At 41.4% G+C, this 15,956-nt stretch overlaps 1 protein-coding gene across 2 annotated transcripts in view; it reads left to right on the forward strand.

The window, feature by feature from the left end:
• TMEM131 (transmembrane protein 131) overlaps positions 1 to 15,956 on the forward strand; it is a 194,646-nt gene that overhangs the window by 56,387 nt on the left and 122,303 nt on the right. For both annotated transcript variants that reach the window (XM_059659035.1, XM_059659036.1), the window contains exons 2-3: positions 2,032 to 2,093; positions 5,833 to 5,873. In XM_059659035.1, coding sequence (XP_059515018.1) covers positions 2,032 to 2,093; positions 5,833 to 5,873 — 103 coding nt within the window. The remainder of the gene's footprint in view (positions 1 to 2,031; positions 2,094 to 5,832; positions 5,874 to 15,956) is intronic.

The following is a 15,956-nucleotide window of genomic DNA, read 5'->3' on the forward strand; positions in this document are numbered from 1 at the left end:
GGTTATAACTTTATATTACTGCTCAAGTTGTTTTAGCTTTGGCCATTTGGGAACTCTTTCTGTTCCTATAACATATTCCAATCAATGTAGGTTTTTTGGTTTTTAGCACTTTCTCGCTTTCTGGCACAACAGGATGCTCCAGTTTCATCCTGTATTTCTCCTGCCCTGGCCCTAGATTAGCCACCTCTCCAGAAAGCCCTGGTTCCTTTTGGTGGAGGATGGTGTTAGAAACCAAGACCTGGGTGCTCAGTGTGCCCTTTGCTCCTAGGATGCAATTACGTCTAGGCCTTCTCAGCGGACAGAGCAGGGAAATGTATGTGTGTACACTGACCTGTGTACATACACACCCATAAATTTCTGTATGGAGTCATCTATATCTGTATATGCTGAACATACTGATGTTGCCAACTCTAATCCATTACCACATAGATTATTCTAGTCCCCTTCCTTTGCTTTTTTGTAAACTCTTATCCCAACAGTGAGAAATTTAACTCCCACTACCTTCCACGTACTTAATTGTTCAATTTCAGTATACATGTATCAGCATTAGAATCATTAACCCAAACCCCTGTGGGAAATAACTTTGTCAGCTAGAATACAGTGCCTTTGTAGTTTCTTTTGCTTGTAGTCTTACAGATTCCACTGATTTCCAAATTATTTATATTAGCATCTTTCCTCATCCTGCCCCCCTCTAGTGAGTTGGTTTCATACATTTGTAATATCGTTAAATTGTTTTGTTTGTTACCTTCTGCATTCCAGTATGGGATCCCTTGATCTCCATTTATGAATTTTTAAAAATCCTCACCCAAGAATATATTTTTATTGATTTGAGAGAGGGGAAGAGAGAAAGAAACATCATGTAAGAGAACATCAATCAGTTGCCTCCTGTACAACTGGGGTCTGAACCCGAATCCTGGGTATGTGCCCTGATCAGGAATCAAACCTGTCACCTTTTGTTGTACGGGACAACACTCCAATCAACTGAGCCACACAAGCCATTTCCTAAATATTTTTTTAAATTGCACACATTAGGTTCACTGTTTGTGCTGTAGAGTTCTGGTTTGACAAATGCAGTGCCATCTGTCTACATTGCAGTGTCATGTAGAGTACTGTAACTTCACTGCCCAGAAAAATTTGCTGTGCTTCACTTTTTCAGCCTTTTCTTACTCTATCCAAACCCCTACCAACCACTGATCTTTTTACCATCTGTACAGTATTTCCTTTTCCAGAATGTCATATACTTGGAATCATACAGTGTGTAGGTAGCCTTTTCTTTTACTTCTTACCACCAACTAGTAGTTCATTGTATGGATGTACTATAGCTTGTCTAGTTACCTGTAGGACATCTTGATGGTGTCCAGTTGTGATGATGAATAAAGCTGCTGTAAGGAATTGCATGCAGATTTTTATGGACATATATTTTCAAGTCAGTTGGGTGAATATCTAGGAACATAATTGCTGGATTATGTGGTAAAAGTGTGTTAGCTTTGTATCTTGGCTTTGCATTGTGCTCGGTTTCTTGGAACAGAATAACCTCTTTTTTCCATTTTCCTCGCCCATCCCTACCAAGCCTGTTTTGACTTTTGATCTCAAGTCATATCATCCTTCTAAAAGAGCAGATGATATAAAATGTCAGTTTATCATTTTTTGGGGAAATACAATCCTCGAGTGATCTTTGCTATGTGTTTGTGTTATTTCTAGTAATCTATCAGTGTAAATAATCAGCTACATTAGTTGAATATGACTATTTTGTTCTTTCTGGCTGTATAGTAGGAATAGATATTTTGCAAGTGGTTTACACAGCCTGTAGTTTATTTAAAACTAGTTTCTAATTGAGTTGTGTTGTTTTATTTTAAAGCATTCCATTGTTGCTAAAACCCTGAAGTATTAGTCATATTTTCCTCTTTAACTATCGCCATCAAGCAGTATATTTTTAAAATATAAAAATTGTAGCAATTAATTTCAAGGTAAAAATATTTTAAATAAAATTTATGTTTCTTTAAATGATAGTATGTTTTGTTTCCTTCACAGCATTTATTCAGTCGGAGAGCATAATAGAAGTACTGCGTTTTGATGATGGAGGGCTGCTACAGGTAATTTTATTTTAATTCAAGAATTAATTCAGTGTCAAGCCTTAAATGATACCTGATTATTATTTTTCTTTTAACTATGTAGCTGCCTTCTTTGAAATATATTCTATGAGCTTTATGTGGGGAAAGGTCAGTAGAATCATCTATAATCATAAAAGCCTAAGTGACCGTTACAACCGAACGACCAGTCAACCAGCCACTATGACACACACTGACCACCAGGGGGCAGACGCTCAACGCAGGAGCTGCCCCCTGGTAAGTCAGTGGGCTCCCACAGCCAACCTCCCATGGCCCCTCCCCCCGGCTAGCTAACCTGTGGTCCCTCTCCCGACCCCCCTCTCCCCCAGCCAGCCAACCTCCCGTGGCCCATCCCCCCCTGGCTGGCTGGTCATCCACCCATGGCTCCTCCCCCTTTCCCCCCACCCCCGGCCTGCCAACCTCCTGTGGCCACCCCCCCATAGGCCTCGGTCGCCAGCCAGGCCAAGGGACCCCCCACCCCACCCGTGCACGAATTCATGCACCAGGCCTCTAGTTGGTAATAATAAAAACCTCCTTAGTTGTAGGAATTATCTTTTAAATTAAATATTTCCGTGAGGGGTAGGGAGTGAGTCAGATCAGGAGCAGTGGAATCTTTGTGACCTCCATGAGGATGGAGCCAGTGAGTGAAACACTGAACTCGATGTTGGCCCTCCAAATATTTATCTGGACAAGAACTTCTCTAGAGAGTGTAAGTTCTATAGATTTACATCTATATCATCCTTCCACTTGCCATCTTAAGCCCATCTTTAAATATATTTTACATAAAATTAGAAAATGTAATCTGATAAAATCCTGTCTTTCAGATATTACCATGAAACCTGTTTTAGTCTTCTCAGCTAAAATCAGTTCTAGAATTTCAGAGCTGAAAGGAACAATAAAAGCTGTCTTAACCAGTCCTCTGGTTTTTGTGGCTGGTGTGTTTTCTGCCTCCCCTCACCCCCAAACTTTATTTATATTCTGCGCTTGTCTTACCACCTTGTAATGATAGCATTTGTTTTTAATACCATGTTATTTGGCAGCATAACTGATAATTTTATGTTCATTTTATATTTAAAGGAAACCAAGTTTTAGATTAAGAAAGTTGCCCAAGATCTTGGGACTTTGTGGGAATTGGTATTAGAATTCTGGTCTTCTCACTCTAGGTGTGATTATTAGTCTCTGTATTATGTTGTGCTGCCTATAACGTATTTGTTTACTTGTTTATAACTAAAAACATGACAAATAGTGCTGAAAAAGTATTTTCTTTAGTTGTAATAAAGGCAGAGTTCTTGACACCAAAGACTTGACACAGAAGTACAATCTCCATAAAGGAAAAATTGATGAATTAAAAATTTGCTCTGCAAAACACCATCTGAAGTAGGTAAAATGTCAGGCTGTGGACTAAGGGACAAAGAACCTAGTTCTTAGAATATATAAAGAACTCTCAAAACTCCATAATAATTTTAAAAATCTAAATTAGGAGCTAGCAAAAGACATGAGCAGACATTTTACTGAAAAGGATATATAAATAACAAAAAGGACATGGGGAACTATTCAGCATCATTATCCATCAGGAAAATGCAAATCCAGACCACACACACAAAATAGTGACAACACTAAGTGCTAGCCAGGATGGAGACAAACTGGATCACTCATAATAATATATATCCAACATGCAGGAGGCAGCCAATCAGTGAGCTCTCTCTTCATTGATGTTTCTATCTCTCCCTCTCTCTTTCTTTCAAATAAAAAGATACTATATGTATATGTATATGTGTGTGTGTGTGTGTGTGTGTGTGTGTGTGTGTGTGTGTAGCTAAAATATTTTAAAGAAAATTACGGACATCGAGACATTTTACCTTCACTCAAACATTCACTTTCAAAAATAAGGACATTTCCCACATCTGCCATATATTCTCTATGTACATTCTCCAAAATACCATTTCAAAAATAATATATATTAATAGGGAAAAATAGTGCCACAACTCTCCTGTTATTTCTATTTATAATGTAGAAGCTAACCTTTTGGGATAAGTTCACTGATGGTATTTATTTTCTTTTTTAAAATGTTTTTATTGATTTGAGAGAGAAAGAAAGGGGAGAGAGTAACATCAATGTGAGAGAGAAACATTGACAGGTTGCCTTCCATACACACCCCGATTGGGGATCGAACCTGCAACCTGGGCATGTGCCCTGACTGGGAATCAAACCAGTGATCTTTCGCTGCATGGGACAATGCTCAACCAACTGAGCCACACTGGCCAGGACACTGATGGTATTTCTTAGAGTTTGGGCGTTTGCTCACACATAATTAAATGTTTTATGTTCTTCATTGTTTGCCTCCCAACTTCTTGCTTTCTCTCATATCCTCCTCAAATCTATCCTCTACAGTAGCCAGAATAATATCTTTAAAACCATGTCTGTGTCTGTCTGACTCCCCCAGACCTCTTGTATTGCCTTTAGAATATACACAATTCAACTTCTTACCATGGCTTCTCACCACAGCACAACATAATCTGAATCTGCCCCCTGCCTTGCCTTCCAGCCTCATTTTCCTCTCTTCTTTCCCTTCTCTCTAAACTCCAGCCAGATAGACCTGCTGTCTTTTTTTCGAACATGCAGGCTCTTTCCTGTCTGAGGACCTGTGCACATGCTGTTTTCTCCACCACCACCCAGTCTTGCTTCCACCACTCAATCTTACTTCTGCATACAGCTCTTTTTACCCTTTAGGCTTTAGTGTAAATGTTATCTCTGCAGACAGGCCTTCCCTCATCACATGTTTAAGCATATCACCTATTCTCTGACACAGCACCTTCCCAGGATTTTCATAGTCCTTTATTCAATGTTTAAACACAGTTTTCTTTAATTTTTTCCCCCCCATCACTGTTTATCCCCCTTAAACCCTCTTCCACCTCTACCCACCTCACTCCCCCTCCAATCCCCTGAGGTCTGTAATGGCAGGAACTGTTACACACCAGCACGTGGCACACAGTGGTCACAGTGAGCAGTGAGGCTCATGGAGCCTCACAAAGTGATTGTGAAGAGGACTCTTCTCATTGGAGGTGGTCTGGCAAACTTTTAAAAATCAATTACATTGCCTTGTATTATTTTCTTGTGTGTTAAAAAATGTAATCCAAATTATTCTCACACTTAAATTATAGGTTTCCTCTTCTATCTGAAAGCAAAGGTTTCTGTGAAACTTCTCATAAGCCGAAATGGTGTAAAGCAGAGAAGCACAGTCATATCTATGGAAAGAATTTAAGTGTTCCCAGACCCAAAATTCAACACAGGCACAGTGTCTTTATTTGTTCATCACGATCAATATATGTAATTATGTCCAGTTTCATGCTAAAACTTAACATCCTTGCGAGTTCTCTTAGCCTTTTCTGATACCCGAAGGACACGGCTTGCAAAGGGACACACAAAATCAAGGGAGATACGGCTAGGATGCTCTGGGTGGTTTTGGTTACTGAAAGCAGGTACTAACATAGGTGTTCTGTGAAGTGAAGTGGCATAATGTGAACTACAAAAAGCAGAGGACACCTGTACATACTAGTAGTGTGACAAGTCACTTCATATGATTTGGGCATCAGGTTTAACCTGGAAATTCAAGTGAGCATAAGATCAAGATTGAAATTACAATAAAATATTTTGGATATTTCGTATGTCTCTAGTACAAAGATTTTGTTTTAGTATTTTTACCATTGTTTTCTTCCTTTCACAGACTGAGACAACACTTGGATTCAGTTCCTATCAACAAAAAAGGTAAAGAAGGAATATATATACATTTTACAATATATAAAATTCAGTAGATTTAGTAAAATACTAACATACTTTCAGGTCCCTCTAGGGGATTCCTGCAATGTTCCCCATTTCTTCCCCATACTTTTTTTGATGAAGAGGGAAAAGTATATTATAAATCATATTATATCATGTATTTCAAGTCTTGTGTATGGAAAACCAGGTTTTAAAATCTGAATTTGCATGTGATGCGTTGTGTAGTATATCATCTATGAAAGGCTTTTACTCAGAGTTGAAACTTCTTGGCTTTGTCAGAGGATCAACTTTGTAACTCCCTAGAGACTTTTCTTGTGGCTCTCGCTGCCTTTTATGGACTGACCATTGCTGCCTTCAGTATCGCCAGAGGTCATTTTGTCTGCAGGCTCCTAGAGGGGGAACTGGGAGTAGTGAGACCCAGTCCCCTGGAAAGGATGCCTTTAAAACACAGATTCTCATGACTACAGGAGAGTGGTTTTACCCTCGGGTGTTATGAGACTGTCTACACGCATGTGAATTGAAGATGCCTTTCACACCTCCAAATTTTTTGGTCTTTTGGTAGCTTCTCACATCTATTATGGAGACAATATAAAGAATGATAGTGCCTGATCCCCTTCCATATCCAGTGAGGGCCTGCAGCTGGTTTCTGGAGGGGAAGAAGAGCTTTCTGTGAATGAGAGATCCTTGATACTAAAGTACATCCAGGAGTATCCTCACACCAGTGAAATTCAGATGGCATCAACAGAACACTTTATTTTGAGACAGAAGTAGCAAATATTCCAATTAAGACTAGGACAGCTAAAAACTTTAATTCCAAAATATGTATAATGAAACTCCTTCAGTAATCACTGTTTTTTGCTCTTTCCTATCTGCAGTTAAATGTCCCTGCTCCCCTATTGCTCTGTCCTTCTCCCTAATGTTTTACTTATGCCTCTTGGGACCTGATCTGCTGTGACCCATGCCCTAAGGACATGCCAACTGCCAACAGTGAGGTGTAGACTTCTCTGCTATTATGATTATAAATTGTAATGCTGCCTTGTGTCCTTCACCCCTCCCCAAATGTTTTTGACTCTGGTTGGATTATTTCCAGACCACTGAGAGTCTAGCTTGACGTCACCTTGGCTGGACCGTCTAAGAACCGTAGAACTCTGACCCATCTGAAGCAAAATTAGTGTTGAGAAAAGCATGCCTGATATCTTGTGCTTCTTCCTCAATCCTTTATTCCAGCACTTAGGAAATTAGCTATGGAATTATACTGGGCTACATTTATGAAAATGATCTTATTCATCATGATCATGATCAAGATCTGGGCTTTGATTTATTTTCCTAGTATATTGAAGAATTTACATGAATACATGATATTCTGATCTCACATTCCACTTATCTATTATCTAGATCTGTCTAATGAACTACCCTGAAACTTAACTGGCAAAAAAACAATAATCTTGCTATGCTGTCAGATTCTGTAGGGCAGGAATTCAGGCAGAGTTTATCAGAGACAGCTTGCCTCTGCTCCATGGTGATCGGGGCCTCAGCTGGGGAGACGCCAGGGCTGGGAATGACTCAATGGCAAGGGGCTGGAGATAGGATTGCTCTCACGTTGATGCTAGCTTGTTACCTGGGACTTCAGCTGAGCTCTCAACGAGAACACCTGCATGTAGGCCCCTCTGTGTGGTCTTTCACAAAGCTTTGGTCTTCTTTATAGCATGTGGCTGCATTCCAAGAGTGAACATCCCAAAGAGAGCCAGTGGGAGCTGGATCACCTTTTATGACCTATCCTCATAGAGTTTTTGATCACTTAGGTTGGCATGGAATTAAGGCATTGGTGGGGTGGGGGCAGAGATTTACACCTATTGATAGCGGGAATATTGGAGAATTTGTAGATACATTTTAAAACAATCATACCTCTTTTCTCTCACCAAGACAAAGAATTAGATAAACATTAGGTTCAAATTGGTATGCAGTAATACCATATGGTATGGACTGGATTAGGCAGTCAACACAGGCTGCTACAACAGAATACCACACAGATTGGGCGGCTAAGCAACAGACATTTATTTCTCACAGTTCTAGAGGTAGGGAGTTCAAGATCAAGTTGCCAGCAGATTTGGCTCCCCAGTGGGGCTCTCTTCTTGGCATGCAGAGATCTGCCTTCTCCCTTTTGTCCTCACATGGCAAAGAGAGAAAGAGGAAGCAAGCTTTCTGGTGTCTCTTAAGGGCCTAACCCTGATGACCTCATCTAACCCTAATTACCTCCCAAAAGCCCCATCTCCAAATGCCATCACATTGGTGGTTAGAATTTCAGCATATGAATTTTGGGAGGATGCAGTTCAATCTATGGTCATATACAAGTTTAAATTTAGATTTAGCTCATACCAACCAACTAAAAACTAAAGAGCTGGCCCTGGCTGGTGTAGGTCAGTGGTTACAGTGTTGGCCTGTGCACCGAAGGGTCGCTGGTTTGATTCTCAGTCAAGGGCATGTACCTGGATTGTGGGTTCACTCCCTGGCCTGAATTGGGACACCTGTGGGAGGCCACCAATCATTGTGTCTCTCTCATACTGATGTTTCTCTCTCTCTCACCCTCCTTTCCTCCCTCCCTCCCTTTTTCCTCTTCCTTCCATTGTCTCTAAAAATCAATGAAATAAAACAAACAAAGCAAGAAAAACTAAAGAGCTGTATTTATGAATTACATTTAATAAGTCATTTGTTTAAAACATGTGACTTGGAGAAAATATAGTCTCTGTATTTCCCTAGCAGTAATGATCAGAACATAGCTTCACACTGGAAGAATTTAGCCAGTTCTTTTTATATGTGGCTCAGTGCTGCACAGTCAAATTAAAGTGCCTGAACTCTCATTTAAATATGAATAACTTTAATGGAAATGTATATGTAAAGTAAAATATGAAATGGAAATATAAAGTAAAATGTGCAGTCGTGTAACAACAAATTGTAAATGTATAGTTGTATCAGAATAGAAATTGTATTTTTTCTTTCAGTTCAAATACAAACTTCTATAAAAGTGTCAGAGTTTGGGTTTGAAAATTTCACTAAAATGAAAGTTATCATATAATCAGAGATTATTCTAACAAGAGACCCCAGTGGATTGTCTTGTTGAGCCCCTTTGTTTGACACATGAAGAAGCTGAGACTCATCGAACCAAGGGATGTGCCCAAGTTTAGTTAGAATTCATTATCTTCTTTTTTTTAAATCCTCACCTGAGGATACATGTTCACTGGTTTTTAGAGGAAGAGAGGGGACATTGGTGTGAAAGAGTAACATCAGTTGGTTGCCTCATGTCTGTGGCCAACTGGGGATCAAACCTCAACCTTAGGTATGTGCCCTGACTGAGAATCGAACCCACAACCTTTTTGGTATATGGGACGACACTCCAGCCAGCTGAGCCACCTGGCCAGGGCAGAATTCATTCTCTTCTGATTGCCAGCTCAGTGTTGCCTTCTCTTTGACTATTCTTATGCCAAATATGGAATTCTTCAATATTCACTATCTGTTTTCTTTCAGCCAACATTCCTAGAAGAGGATATAGAGAATTAGTAGGAATTAGAGGGGGAAAGGCGATGAAAGAGCAGGGATGCCAGTGGAGGCATGCATCAGGACTTGAGAGTACAGTGCAGGGAAGAGTGTTGAAGAGAGGTGGGAGTAGGTTCTGCTTTCAGCTTCTTACAGTATCTGCTCTGTGTGGGGGCTCTGGATATACCCCCTGCTTCAGGGGTCTGGAAGGGTTGTGGAGACACCACTTCAGATGAGGTCATTAAGCATATGTGTTGTTGAAGGGACAGGATACCTGTGGAAGGAAGCAGCACACTTGGAGAGGGTATTAGAATCAATTGTGAAAACCTCAGGTTTTAGTTTAGGGGATCAAGGTATCTAAGGCAAGTGGCTTAAAATACCTATTTAAAAGCTTTTTGACATTTTGTGTCATATTTGTAAGGGGGGAAAAATGAACTTTAAATTACCTCACAACATAAACCACAATTAAAAAGGACAGTAGGCATATATGTAAGAGCTAAAAGCATAAAACATTTACAGTAAGTTTAGTAGAAATGTTTGCAACCTGGACAAGCCTTTTTTTAGGATACCAAAAACACATATCATAAAAGAAAAATGATAAATTGGACTTATCAAAATTAAAAACTTCAGCTCCTCAGACGGCACCATTTCCCCCAATTATATTAAGATAGAATTGATAAATAACACTGTGTAAGTTTAAAATATATAATATGATGATTCTATTTGTATATATATGCAAAATGGCACGCAGGGAGTGGGCCTAAGCCAGCAGGCGGACATCCCCCAAGGGGTCCTTAGCACTGCAGCAGAGGCAAGAGAGGCTCCCACCACTGCTGCTGCACTTGCCAACCGTGAGGCTGGCTTCTGGCTGAGCAGCGCTCCCCCTGTGGGAGCACACTGACCATGAGGGGGCATCTCCTGTGTTGAGCATCAGCCCCTGGTGGTCAGTGTGTATCATAGTGACTGGTCATTCTGCTGTTCAGTTGATTTGCATATTAGCCTTTTATTATATGGGAAAATCAGGTCATCTGCAAATAGAGATAATGTCACTCTTTCTTGCCAGTTTTATTGCCTTTTGTTTCTTTTTCTTGCCTGAATACTCTGGTTAGGACTTGCAGTATTATGTTCACTAGAAATGGTGTTGTCTTCTGATCTTAGAAGAAAACTTTTAACCTTTCATGTTTGTGTATGAAGTTAGCTGTGTGCTTGTCATGTGTGGCCTTTATTATGTTGAGGTACATTCTTTCTATACCCAGTTTGTTGTATTTATCATGAATGGATATTGAATTTTGTCAAATTCACTTTCTACATCTATTGAGATGTACTGTATGATTCTTACCTTTTATTCTATTAATGTGATGTATCGCATGTATTAATTTGCATATGTTGAACCATTTTTGCATCCTAGAGATAAATCATGGTGTATGAGCCTTTTAATGTGCCATTTTTTGTATTTATATCCATCGGGATATTGGCTTGTAGTTTTCCTTTCCTGTAGTGTCCTTGGTACCAGGGTAATGCTGGCTTCATATAATGAGTTTGGAAGTGTTCCCTCCTCTTCAGTTTTTTTGAAAGTGTTTGAGAAGGATTGAAATTAATTCTTCTTTAAATATTTGGTAAAATTCACTGTTGAAACCATCTGGAACTGTACTTTCTTCCTGTTCGGAGGTTTTTGTCTGCTTGCTTGTTATTTTTGTCTGCTTGCTTGTTATTTGTCTGTTTAGGTTTTCTATTTCTTTATGATTTAGTTTGGGTAAGTAGTATGTTTCTAGGAATTTATCCATTTCTTCTAGTTTTCCAATTTGTTGGCGTATACTTATTCATAGTACATGGTCTCTTAGGATCCTTTGTATTTTTGTGGTATCCTCTTACATATATAATTTTTATTTTTGGGTCCTGTTTTTTTCTTGGTTAATCTAGCTAACAATTTGTCAATTTTGTTTATCCTGTCAAGGACTAACACTTAGTTTTATTTACCTGTTTTTATTGTTTTCCTGTTCTTTGTTACATTTATTTCTGCTCTAATTCTTCTGCTAACTTTGGGTTTAATTTGTTCTTTTTCTAGTTCCTTGCTGTATAAAGTTACTTTGTTTATTTGTGATCTGCCTTTTTTCTTGATGTATGCTTTTATTGCTCTAAATTTTTCTCTTAGAACTGCTTTCCTTTATCCTTTATCCTTTATCCTTAACACAGGATTGATGTGTTGTGTTTCCATTTTCGTTTGTCTCAAGATACTGTTTCATTTCCCTTTTGATTTCTTCTTTGATCTATTAGTTACTCAGGAGTGTGTTGTTTAATTTCCATGTCCTAGTACTTGTAAGTTTTCATGTTTTCCTCTTATAACTGAGTCTAGTTTTATACCATTTCTAGAGGCCCAGTGTACGAAATTCGTGCACTCGGGGGGCATGGTCTTGCAGTACGGGAGCCCTTGGGGGATGTCCGACTGATGGCTTAGGCCCGCTCCTGGTGGGGAGCAGGCCTAAGCCATCAGTCGGACATTGTTAGCACTGCCGCAGAGGCAGGAGAGGCTCCCGCCACTGCCACTGCACTCGCCGGCTGTGAGCCCGGCTTCTGGCTGAGCGGCGCGCCTCCTGTGGGAGTGCACTGACCACCAGGGGGCAGCTCCTGCATTGAGCGTCTTCCCCCTGGTGGTCAGTGTGCGTAATAGCGACTGGTCATTCCACTGTTAGGCCGAACCAGCTCTTAGACATCCCCCAAGGGGTTGCAAGAGGGAGCAGGCCAGGCCAAGGGACCCAATGGTGCACGATTGGGGCCAAGGAGGGACGCGGGAGGTTGGCCAGGTGGGGAGGGACTACAGGAGGCCTCCAGGCGTGTCCTGCCCATCTCACCCAGTCCAATTAGCTGGACCCCACCAGCAAGCTCACTTACCATTCAGAGCACCTGCCCCCTGGTGGTCAGTGCACGTCATAGCGAGCAGTTGAGCAGCCTTACCATATCATTAGCATATTACGTTTTGATTGGTTGAATGGCTGACTGGACAACTGGACACTTAGCATATTAGGCTTTTATTATATAGGACTAGAGGCCTGTTGCACAAAGATTTGTGCAATAGGCCCTCTTTCCCCTGGCTGCCAGCACCAGTTTTCCTCTGGCACCCGGGACCCAGACCTTCACTCTGGCCGCCACCTTCCATCATCGCTCTGGACACAGTCTTCGCTGTGGCTAAGCCTTCAGTCTTTGCTTCTCCCTCCGGCGGGAGTCTTCAGTCTCCGGCCAGAGCTGTTCTTGTAGCTCCTTCCGCCCCCCACCCTCCCCCTCATAGCTTGATCGCTGCTTTGCCTGCAGACCTTGCCAACGGGCTCCTGGGTTCCAGGGGGCCGCCTTGCCTGTGGCCTGGCTTTCCGATCACGATCATGATCACGGGCTGCAGGCAAGGCAGCTCCTGGGTCCCGGGGTGCTGCCTTGCCTGCGCCTAGCTTTCCGATCACGATCACAATCACGGGTCGCAAGCAAGGCGGCTCCTGGGTCCCAGGGGGTCGCCTTGCCTGTGGCCTGGCTTTCTGGCGGCTCCTGGAATCGCACATGGGGGCCTGGATGGTGGCTCCTGGTGTCCCGCCCTGCCTGCCGTATGCAAATTCGCCGCCATCCTTGTTGGCGGTTAATTTGCATTTCACTCTGATTAACCAATGGGAGGCGTAGCGAAGGTACAGTCAATTACCATGTTTGTCTATTATTAGATAGGACTAGAGGCCCGGTGCATGAAATTCGTGCACGGGGGCGGGGGGAGATCGGGCCTAAACCAGCAGTCGGACATCCCTCTCATAATCCGGGACCGCTGGCTCCTAACTGTTCACCTGCCTGCCTGCCCGGTCACCCACCCCTAACTGCCCCCTGCTGGCCTGGTCACCCCCAACTGCCCTTCCCACCCCCCACTGGCCTGGTCGCCCCCAACTGCTCCCCCCCAACTGCTCCCCCTACCCCCCACTGGCCTGGTTGCCCCAACTGCTCTTCTCTGTTGGCCTGGTCGCCCCTTACTGCCCCCTCCCCCTGCCAGCCTGGTCGCCCCTCACTTCCCCCCCTGCCGGCCTGGTCGCCCCCGGCCTGCTGTTCAGTCGTTTGGTCGTCTCTCACTAATCCCCCTGCTGGCCTGGTCGCCCCACGCAGCCTGCTGTTCAGTCATCCATCTGGTCGTTTAGGTCATGACGGCCCCTAGCTTTTTATATATTAGGATGATTAGAAAAAATACTTGCTATAATTTCAACCTTCTTAAATTTGCTAAGACTTGTTTTGTGGCCTAACATATGATCTGTCCTAGAATGTTGCATGTGAACTTGAGAAGAATATGCATTCTGCTATTGTTGAACAAAATGTTCTGTGTACTTCTCTTAGCTCTATTTGGTCTATAATATTGTTCAATTCCACTGCTTCCTATTGATTCTCTGTCAGGATGATCTATCCATTGTTGATAGTGGAGTATTAAAGTCTCCAGCTATTATTATTTTCTGTTTATTTCCTTTTTTAGTTAAATGTTGATATTTGCTTAAAATATTTAGGTGCCCTGATGTTAGGGTGCATAAATATTTATACTTTTTAGGTTGTCTTGATAGATTGATCCCTTTATTGTTAAAGTCTTTTTTGTCTGATATAATTATAGCTATTTCTGCTTTATTTTAGTTATTTTTTTGAAATATTTTTTTCTATCCTGCCACTCTCAATCTGTGTGTGTCTTTAAAGCTAAAGTTAGTCTCCTGCAGGCAGCATACCTTTGGATCTTGCTTTTCTTTTTTCATTCATTCTGCGATTCTAAGTCTTTTGATCAATTTTTGTTTAAAGTAATGACTGATAAAGTAAGGACCTACTATTGTCATTTTGCTAATTTCTTTCTTTTTTAAAATCCTTTGTTCCTTCTTTCTTTCCTTACTGTCTTCTCTGATTTGATGACCCTTTGCAGTGGTATGGTTTGACTTCTTTATCATAACTTGTTGTGTAACTACTACAGGTTTTCCTTTTTGTGGTCACCATTATACTAAAAAATCACATTTTTAACACTCTTTTTTAAGATAATAACAACTTAACTTTGATAGCATACATAAACTTTTCACTTTTACTCCCCTCCCCACACTTTAATGATATCAAATTTTACATATACTTTATATTGTGTATTCAGTAACAGGTTATTTTAGTGTTTGTTACTTTGGTACTTTTTAAAAACTTTTAAACTGTGGACACATATGTAATACCCTTTGTAATACTTTAAGCAATAAATAAAAAAAATAAAATAAAAATAAAAATAAAAACTTTTAAACTGGAACTGTAAATGAATTAGCACCATAATCACAGTAGTAGAAAATGGGACTTGGTGACTATGTATTTATCATTGCCAGTGAGTTTTGCACATAATTCATGTTTTTAAATGTTTGTTAGCATCCTTTTATTTCTACTTGAAGAATGCCTTTTAACATTGTTTGTAGGAAAGGTCCAGCGAAAGTGAACTCCCTTAGATTTTTCCCCTTGTTTGTTGGGGAAGTGTTTATCTGTCCATCATTTCTGAAAGACAGTTTTGCCAGGTATAGTATTGTTGATTGGTAGTTATTTTTCCTTCAGTATTTTGCATATATTTTCTCACGCTTTCCTGGCCTGCAAAGTTGTTTTTTTGTGGGTTGGTTGGTTGGTTTGTTTGTTTGTTTAGAAATCCACCTATAGCCTTATATGTAATGTATCTCTTTTCCCTTGCTGTTTTCAAAATTCTCTGTCTTTGATTTTTTTAAAATATATTTTTGTTGATTTCAGAGAAGAAGGGAGAAGGAAAGAGAGAGAAACATCAATGTTGAGAAGGAATCATTGATCAGCTGCCTCTTGCATGCCCCTTATTGGGGATAGAGCCACAACCCGGGCATGTGTCCTAATCAGGAATCAAACTGTGAATTCCTGGTTCATAGGTTGACAACCACTGAGCCACACTGGCTGGGCTCTGTCTTTGATTTTTGACAGTTTAATTATAATGTGTTTTAGTATAACCTGTTTCAGGTCCAACCTATTTGGGGTCATTTGGGCTTCATGAGTCTTTGTTTAGGTTTTTTGTTTTTTTTTAATATATTTTTACTAGAGGCCTGGTGCATGAATTTGTGCGGGGTCCGGCTGGCCTGCCCTGAAGGGGGCCTATCGGGCTGGGGGGCCAGTGGGGAGAAGGGGATACAGGAGGTTGGCCAGCTGGTCCTGCCCCCAGTCATGGGGGGGGGGCGGTTGGGGGCGGGGCTGGCCAGGGGAAGGGGCCATGGGTGGTTGGGGGGGTCGATCGGGGCCCCCATCAGGCCCGTTGGCTGCCATAATGTGCGTCATAGCGACCAGTCATTCCATCGTTTGGTCACTTGGCTTTTATAAATGTAGATTGATTTCAGAGAGAAAGAGAGAGGAGAAAGAGATAGAAACATCAATGATGAGAGAGAATCGTTGATTGGCTGCCTCCTGTATGCCCTACACTGGGTATTAAGCCCACAACTCGGGCATGTGCTCTGACCGGGAATCAAACTGTGACCTCCTGGTTCATAGGTCGATGCTCAACCACTGAGTCATGCTGGC

The sequence above is a fragment of the Myotis daubentonii genome, chromosome 12, assembly GCF_963259705.1.
Source record: "Myotis daubentonii chromosome 12, mMyoDau2.1, whole genome shotgun sequence".
Taxonomy (NCBI): domain Eukaryota; kingdom Metazoa; phylum Chordata; class Mammalia; order Chiroptera; family Vespertilionidae; genus Myotis; species Myotis daubentonii.